The sequence below is a fragment of the Amphiura filiformis genome, chromosome 17 (assembly GCF_039555335.1).
Source record: "Amphiura filiformis chromosome 17, Afil_fr2py, whole genome shotgun sequence".
Taxonomy (NCBI): domain Eukaryota; kingdom Metazoa; phylum Echinodermata; class Ophiuroidea; order Amphilepidida; family Amphiuridae; genus Amphiura; species Amphiura filiformis.
The window spans coordinates 1502447-1511365 of NC_092644.1; the positions used below are offsets into that span (position 1 = coordinate 1502447).

General features: G+C 40.8%; 2 protein-coding genes across 2 annotated transcripts; both read right to left on the reverse strand.

The window, feature by feature from the left end:
- Positions 1–361: 361 nt before the first annotated feature.
- Positions 362–3993, reverse strand: LOC140138306 (uncharacterized). The gene is made up of 3 exons (XM_072160217.1): positions 3965–3993; positions 2792–3125; positions 362–638 (listed from the first exon to the last, which is right to left on the reverse strand). The coding sequence occupies exons 1-3, from the start codon at positions 3991–3993 to the stop codon at positions 531–533; spliced, it is 471 nt and encodes a 156-aa protein (XP_072016318.1). The 3' UTR covers positions 362–530.
- On the reverse strand, positions 3011–6202 carry LOC140138308 (uncharacterized). Its single transcript, XM_072160219.1, has 2 exons — positions 3965–6202; positions 3011–3125 (listed from the first exon to the last, which is right to left on the reverse strand). Exon 1 carries the CDS (start codon positions 6200–6202, stop codon positions 4049–4051), a length of 2154 nt encoding a protein of 717 aa, XP_072016320.1. The 3' UTR covers positions 3011–3125; positions 3965–4048.
- Positions 6203–8919: the final 2717 nt, after the last annotated feature.

Below are 8919 nucleotides of genomic sequence, written 5' to 3' on the forward strand. Positions count from 1 at the left end.
ATTGATCGTCGGCTTTTCCTCCCAGCTACATACACTTTAAGAATATATCATTAGATTTATAAAAATTTACTTGAGGACTGTTATATATCAAAAATGTGAAAAATATCAAATTTTAATAATTTGTCATAAAATTTGTATTATATCGTGAATTTCAAAAATGAAAATTATTTGGTATCAGAAAGACATTCTGCGTATTCAGAATGCAATTCGATATGTCTGATGTGCTCTCATGTCCCACAAAAAATACTGTCGAAATGCTCAAAACGCTCATTCCAGATCCCTTAATGGGTGTTTAATTCATGTTTCCAAATATATTCACTATAAGTACTATACATAATTAATAATAAATATTTCTGCAAGGCTAAAAATTTGCAGTTGCACATGCATATTCGACCACGAAAATTTCCCGATATACAGTAACAAATTAAGGAAAAGAATTTCATGAAATGGCATTTTTGTACAAATCACTACAAACATTAACTGGTGCATGGTTAATGATGGTTTGTTTTTCTACAGATATGGAAGTCCTCCTAGCCAGTCACATCAGGCTCAGAATTGGCATCACTTCTTCCAGAATGGAAGCTTAGCAATGTGTCCTCCACGACGTCAGGTAAGCTTGAAATCCTGCGTCTCTGTGCCTATCGAGAATTAATACAAAATAGAAAAGTAAATAAGTACCGTACCAACAGTTACTAGTATGATTAAGCTAGTGGGTACACAAGAAACTATACTAAAGTAAGCCAATTGAGACACATAACATGTCAACAAAACAAAATTAGGCAAATAATATGAGTCTGATTAAACACTTATGCTGGTTTCATACTTTTTTGTGCTTGCCACTGAGCGGTGTGACGTTTCATCATGCCGTTTGTACTTTTCTGCAAGTGGAGCAGCACACCACTGACCTGGGGGCACATCAAAATTTTTGGTGGGTATGCTCCCCGAATTTTGAGGTGGTGGGTCTTTGGGAGCTGACGGCGTTGCGGTAAAAGGGGTCTTTCGGAGCTGCGAACCGGGCTGTGAACAAGTTAAATGGGGTCTTTTGGAGCTGCGAAAAGTCAAAATCAAGGGTCTTTCTGGGCTTTTTGGTTGAAAATTGCCTGAAAAAACAAGAAATATGAGGAATGAGCAATTTTTGGGTCTTTTAGAGCTGGAATTATCAAAATCAAGGGTCTTTCGAGCTGTATTTTGGTCAAATATAGGGGTCTTTCGAGCTGCGAAACCCAAAAGGGGGTCTTTCCGGGGAGCATATCCGTATGGTCATTTGTGTTGAGTGCCCCCCCCCCGGGACCACTGAGCGGCATGAATATGAAAGCCAATGTTGCTGCTCAGCCCGCCAAAAATTGCTTCCGTTCTCATACTCAGAGTGGCCTCACTCCCGAGTTGACTTGAAATTAACTCCTGACGATGCTGTTGGGCAAAGCGGTGGGGTGATTGATATATCAGCTTGCCACTGGTCACTGCTAGCGTTTCTGGTGCGACTGCACAGTGAAGCAAAATCGCCGCCAGAGCGGCAAAAAGGAGCAAGCGGCAGGAAAGTATGAAACCGGCAGCAAAGTATGAAACCAGCACATGTACACTACCAGATTCCTATTGGGGCTGCCTGCACAGGTACACCGTCGCCAAGATACTTGGCTGGTACTGTGTGCAGTACCAGTGAAGTATCTGTGCAGTACCACTGCTGGTGGGTATTGTGCAGTAGCAGCATTGGTACTCTGTGTGTACCAGTCTGGTACCTTGGCGAGTTGGATCTTGTCGAGTAAGTAGGCAGCATATTCTACATTCTGGCAGGGTCTATTGCCATTTGGTCTAATACCATTTGGTCTAATTCCCGTTTAGTCTATATTCAATTGGTCTATTACCAGAAAGGTTAATTGCCACTTAGTCTAATAATCATATAGTCTAATGTCCATTTAGTCTAATATTGTTTGGTCTAATAACCGGTATGTCTACTAACCATATAGTCTAATAACCATTTGGTCTAATATTTCTTTAATAACCATTTGGTCTAATACCCATTTGGTCCAATAACCATTAGGTCTAATACTTGTATGGTCTAATAACCAGGTAGTCTAATACCATTTCGTCTATTTATTAATAAACTAAATGCTTGAAAGACTAAATGGTTTGTAGACCAAATGAGTATTAGACCAAATGGCTATTAGACCTATTGGTTATAGACCAAATGGGTATTAGACTAAATGGTTGTTAGACTAAATGGTTTTAGACTTATTGGTTGTTAGATTAAATGGTTATCGGACCAAATGGTTATCGGACCAAATGGTTAAAGGACCAAATTATTATTGGACGTAGTGGATATAGACCTAATGGGTTTAGACGAAATGGATATAGACAAAATGCATATTAGACCAAATGGTATTAGACCAAATAGCAAATCCCCTCTGGCAGCAGCCAGTGAAATATAGCCCTGTCTTCAGAATATCTGTGTGTCTTAGTGAGTTCAAGACATCCAAGCCATGAAAAGTACAGTCCAACCTCTCTTATCTGGATCTCTTTCATACAGATATCTCTGTTATCCGGACAGTGAAAAACATTTTTTAATTCTTTGAGAGCTTGATTTCATGCAATGAAGCATTAAGAAGGCCATAACTATGTGGCACGCAGCACTCAAATACCATCTTTCAGTGTTATTACTGAAGCCTCCATTCATTTGACCTGCACACTTTTTTCTCATCAAAATTACCTGCTCTCCCCTATTAGTACTCATTCAGGGGTTATAAAAGCATTGCATCAACTGTTACATAAACACCAATAACACATGTAAACTTACCAGATATTGGTAAATGCGAACAGGCGGCTGAATAGGGCCGTTTGCTGGTGGATTATAGTTGGGTCTAGGTGGTCCACGGATTATTCCCCTGGCATCTACTTGTCTACTTCTCTGCAATGCTTGTACTACTCTTGCATCCCTGTTTTGTTGTTGGGATAGATTACTAGGCCTTTGCTGAGGTTCAGGATTACTCAAGCCTCTGTCTGGTTGGAGATCATTGATCGGATGGTCTATAGCTTCTCGAAGAACACACTCGCTTGCCAAGTCGTGAAGGAAGTTTTCAAAGTGGTCCTCCTTTTTCTTCTTCCTGGAAGATGCCTGCAAAGTTGGGAAACTATCGAAACAAGGAGAAGTTGGAGAGAAATTTTTGCAAAGTTAGTTAAAGGAGCCAGTGACACCCAATGATCCAGTGCTTCTATTCTAATAATTATGTAATAGAGTTTTAGAAATAAATCTAGAACTTACTTTTTGCAACTTTGCTATGTTCCAGTATTAGGTTTTATTTCCAAAACACTGTTTAAAACTACTGAATGACTATAGAACATTCACTCATTTACATTATGTAATAATTAATGCACCTTCTGAACTTTCTTTAAACTTAATTAAGAAGTAGGGTAACCATTCCTCTTTATTGCAATGCATTAAGTAAATGTTTAGATGCTTTTTTTTTTAAAGTTAGAGTTTGCAGTACATTTGCATTATAAGAATTTTCTTGTTGATATTTAATGAGATCATTAACATTCAATTAAAATCATGTATCTCTTCAATGGTTCAAGAGTTCAGTGTTTGTTCTCTAAAATGGTTGCCTGAATTTGATCATAGACAGTAGAGAGAATCTCTACTGTCTATGTTTTTATCCAATGTCTATCGCACAATTTCCTGGCCAGTTATAAAATCCTCGGCCATAGTAGGAATGGTCGTTTTTCCAAATACACAAGATGTGTTTGCTATACTTGTGCATTATTCTAATTATAATTGTATTCATCTAACACTGAAATGAACCCAGGTCCCAGCACAGGATCATCCTGTGATAGTAGTTTGAAAAGAAATATTTTACAATTTTATGTTTATTATAAATGATGCAGGGACATGGTGATTTAATGAGCTGCTAATCGCAGCTACAAATGTATTAAGAATTTCTAAACAAATACTTTTACAGTCTCAAATTCTTACCTTTGATACGGTGTGGCTTGCGTATCCATAGCAAATCCATCGTCTCCATCATCTGAGCCGTCAACATCACAGTCTTTGGTTTGTTCACCACCCTCGCTTAGTTTCCTTCTCTTGTTGGCTGATAGTCGCTGAAGTTGAGGATGTGCAGGATTGAGTCTGCTCCACTTTGTATGTTGCGACCAACGCTTCTTTTTGTCCTGGTGGTGAAGTCCTTTCTTTCTGTTGTGTTTTACTGCTTGGTTTTTGTATGCGTTTTATCACTTTTTTTCTAGCTCCTTCAAACGGCTTGCTCGCTTCATGATTTGTTGCTGTTTCCTTTTTCAGGAGTTCATCTGATGCTATCTGATGCCTATTGAGAGTATGGCTGTATCCAGAAGCAAGATTATTATCAGGTGAGATGTCTTGAGAGTGCGGATCAGCTGGAAGATTTAGAGTCTTGCCTCCATCTGCAAAAGAATCTTCATTTGGTGTTTTTGAAACTTCACTATTGTCAGGTATGTTATCTAAATTAACTGAGAGAGACTGAGTTAGTGCCATGTCCTTTTCAACAGCTTTGTTTGATTCAGCAGATGTGTCTACAGTGGAGACATCTTGACCAGCTGTATCTGTAGGTGAGTGTCCTAGAAACTCTTCTTCATGGTTTTGGCCAGCTGTTGCAGATGCATTCAACACATCAGGTGGTTGGTTTTGAGAACCTGTATTGTGTGCTTCAGCGGAATCTATAAATTGAGAATCATTATCAACAGTTAGATCTTCATCTTCAATGTGTATGAATCCAAGATGCTCTTCTTCAGAATTGGGAGGAATATCTTGAGGCGTCTGTTTCTGAGACAACTTGTCTTCATCTTGATCTTCATCTTTTGTTTGTATGGATCCAGTCTGCCCAGCTGGTAATTCAGAGGAATCTTTCTTGTCTTTTGATTCACCTACACTTCCTGTTGTGTTTCTTTCAGAACCTGCGCCTACTTTAGGGATTTCATTAGACTGGTGAGATGATTGAGACTTGCAAGGTGAGGGTTTTTGAGGACTTCCTTTCAGTGGCGGTGATGTACCTACAGAAGCTTCCTGGTCTAATAAGTCATCACTTGGGCTTCCCTGTGGTTTGTCTTGAGTAGAAGCTTTCTCTAGTATTTGAGACTCGGTATCAGTATGGACACTATCTGGTGCAACTTCAGCATCCGTCTTGTCTTCATTTAAAGCAGCCTTCATGTCTTCTTGAGCAGCTATTGTATATGTGCCTCCATTAGGTGTCTGGTCACCCTGATTACAGCTAGCAAGTTCAGTACCGGTATGTGTTATATCTTGAGTAGATGATGCATTGGTAGATGATGCAGTGTCATCAGGTGTATCAACAGTTAATGTAGACTCATTGGATGCATCAATGGACTCATCTTGCATACTTATCTTGTCCTGTTCAGCCTCCTTATCTGGTACAAGGATTGGGTCTGTCAAGTCTTCTATGTTTCCAGATTTAGAAGTGGTAAATGCTGGTAGATCATTGGTTTGCATGCCACCACCAGGTAGTGATGTTTCTTCAGATGTGTCCTCATCGGGCACATCAGCATCCAATATGGCATCAGCCCCAGAGCCACTAGGTACTTGGCCACTGTGATTACATTTGGTAAGCTCAGCATTTGTTATTTCGTAGTGAGTAGATGATGCATTGGTAGATGATGCAGTGTCATCAGGTGTATCAACAGTTGGCGTTGATTCATTGGATACGTCAATTGACTCCTCTGACATACTAACCATGTCCTGTTCAGTCTGCCTTTCTGGTACAAGGATAGGGTTTGCCAAGTCTTCTGTGTTTTCAGATCTAAAAGTGGTATAATCTGTTAGCTCATTGGTTTGCATGCCACTACCAGTTAGTGATATTTCTTCAGATGTGTCCTCATCAAGCACTTCAGTAGATGATGCATTGGTAGGTGATGTAGTGTCATCGAGTGTATCAACAGTTGGTGTAGACCCATTGGATGCTCCAATGGATTCCTCTTGCATGCTAATCTTGCCCTGTTCAGTTTGCCTATCAGGTACAAGGATAGGGTTTGCCAAGTCTTCTGTGTTTTCAGATGTAGAAGTGGTATTATCTGGTAGATCATTGGTTTGCATGCCACCAGTTAGTGATGTTTCTTCAGATGTGTTCTCATCATACACTTCAGCATCCAATATGACATCAGCCCCGGAGCCACTAGATGCCTGGTCACTGTGATTACATTTGGCAAGCTCAGCATTTGTCATTTCGTGATGAGTAGATGATGCATTGGTAGATGATGTAGTGTCATCAGGTGTATCATCAGTTGGTGTAGACCCATTGGATGCATCAATGGACTCCTCTTGCATGCTAATCATGTCCCGTTCAGTCTGCCTATCTGGTGCAAGGATTGGGTCTACAAAGTCTTTTGTTTTTTCAGACATAAAATCAGTATTGTCTGGTAGCTCATTGGTTTGCATGCCACCGGGTAGCGATGTTTCTTCAGATGTGTCCTCATCATACACTTCAGCATCCAATGTGACATCAGCCCCAGAGCCACTAGGTGCTTGGCCACTGTGATTACATTTGGCAAGCTCAGCATTTGTTATTTCGTGATTTGTAGACGATGCATTGGTAGATGATGCAGTGTCATCAGGTGTATCAACAGCTGGTGTAGACTTATTGGATGCATTAATGGACTCCTCTTGCATACTAATCTTTTCCTGTTCAATCTGCCTATCTGGTACAAGGATTGGGTCTACAAAGTCTTCTGTGTTTTCAGATTTAGAAGCAGTATTATCTGGTAGCTCATTGGTTTGCATGCCACCAGGTAGCGATATTTCTTCAGATGTGTTCTCATCAGGCACTTCTGCATCCAATATGACATCAGACCCGGAGCCATAGATGCCTGGCCACTGTGATTACATTTGGCAAGCTCAGCATTTGTCATTTCTTGATGAATAGATGATGCATTGGTAGATGATGTAGTGTCATCAGGTGTATCAACAGTTGATATGGATTCACTGGATGCATCAATGGACTCCTCTTGCATGCTATTCTTGCCCTGTTCGGTTTGCCTATCTGGTACAAGGATTGGGTCTGCCAAGTCATCTGTGTTTCCAGATGTAGAAGGAGTATTGTCTGGTAGTTCATTGGTTTGCATGCCACCAGTTAGTGATGTTTCTTCAGATGTGTCCTCATCAGGCACTTCAGCATCCAATATGACATCAGACCCGGAGCCAATAGGTACCTGGTCAATGTGATTACATTTGACAAGCTCATTTGTTATTTCTTGATGTGTAGGTGATGCATTGGTAGATGATGCAGTGTCATCAGGGATATCAACAGTGGATGTAGATTCACTGGATGCATCAATGGACTCCTCTTGCATGCTAATCTTACCCTGTTCGGTTGGCCTATCTGGTACAAGGATTGGGTCTGCCAAGTCTTCTGTGTGTCCAGATGTAGAAGCAGTATTATCTGGTAGACCATTGGTTTGCATGCCACTAGATAGCGATATTTCTTCAGATGTGTCCTCATCAGGCACTTCAGCATCCAATATGGCATCAGACCCGGAGCCACTAGATGCCTGGTCACTGTGATAAGATTTGGCAAGCTCAGCATTTGTTATTTCTTGATGAGTAGATGATGCATTGGTAGATGATGCAGTTTCTTTAGGTGTATCAACAGCTGGTGTAGACCCATTGGATGCATCAATAGACTCCTCTTGTATACTAATCATGTCCTGTTCAGTCTGCCTATCTGGTACAAGGATTGGGTCTGCCAAGTCTTCTGTGTTTTCAGATTTAGAAGCGGTATTATTCGGTAGATCATTGGTTTGCATGCCACCAGTTAGTGATGTTTCTTCAGATGTGTCCTCATCAGGCACTTCTGCATCCAATATGGCATCAGACCCAGAGCCACTAGGTACTTGGCCACTGTGATTACATTTGGCAAGCTCAGCATTTGTCATTTCTTGATCAGTAGATGATGTGTTGGTACTACCAGTAGATGATGTAGTGTCATCGGGTGTATCAACAGTGGATGTAGATTCATTGGATGCATCAATGGACTCCTCTTGTATACTAATCATGTCCTGTTCAGTCTGCCTATCTGGTACAAGGATTGGGTCTGCCAAGTCTTCTGTGTTTCCAGATGTAGAAGTAGTATTATCTGGTAGACCATTGGTTTGCATGCCACCAGATAGCGATATTTCTTCAGATGTGTCCTTGTCATACACTTCAGCATCCAATATGGCATCAGCCCCAGAGCAACTAGGTGTCTGTTCACTATGATTACATTTGGCAAGCTCAGCATTTGTTATTTCTTGATGAGTAGATGATGCATTGGTAGATGATGTAGTGTCTTCGGGTGTATCAGCAGTTGGTGTGGATTCATAGGATGCATCAATGGACTTCTCTTGCATACTTATCTTGTCCTGTTCAGCCTCCTTATCTGGTACAAGGATTGGGTCTGTCAAGTCTTCTGTGTCTTCAGATTTAGAAGCAGTATTATTTGGTAGCTCATTGGTTTGCATGCCACCAGGTAGCGATATTTCTTCAGATGTGTTCTCATCAGGCACTTCTGCATCCAATATGACATCAGACCTGGAGCCACTAGATGCCTGGTCACTGTGATTACATTTGGCAAGCTCAGCATTTGTCATTTCTTGATGAATAGATGATGCATTGGTAGATGATGTAGTGTCATCAGGTGTATCAACAGTTGATATGGATTCACTGGATGCATCAATGGACTCCTCTTGCATACTAATCTTGCCCTGTTCGGTTTGCCTATCTGGTACAAGGATTTGGTCTGCCAAGTCTTCTGTGTTTCCAGATGTAGAAGCAGTATTATCTGGTAGACCATTGGTTTGCATGCCACCAATTAGTGATGTTTCTTCATTAGGCAATTCAACACTTATTAGACGTTCATCCAATGCAACTTCAGCCCCAGACTGATCTTGAGAACATGTCATGGTTTG

What these genes read in the sequence shown, in the direction of transcription:
- LOC140138306 (XM_072160217.1), bottom strand. Translation starts at nt 3,993, where the DNA reads ATGGATACGCAAGCCACACCGTATCAAAG. An exon ending in CAAGCCACACCGTATCAAAG is followed by an intron (nt 3,126 to 3,964) that starts GTAAGAATTTGA and finishes TTGTTTCGATAG; the next exon opens with TTTCCCAACTTTGCAGGCAT. An exon ending in TTCGCATTTACCAATATCTG is followed by an intron (nt 639 to 2,791) that starts GTAAGTTTACAT and finishes AATTCTCGATAG; the next exon opens with GCACAGAGACGCAGGATTTC.
- LOC140138308 (XM_072160219.1), bottom strand. Translation starts at nt 6,202, where the DNA reads ATGACAAATGCTGAGCTTGCCAAATGTAATCACAGTGACCAGGCATCT.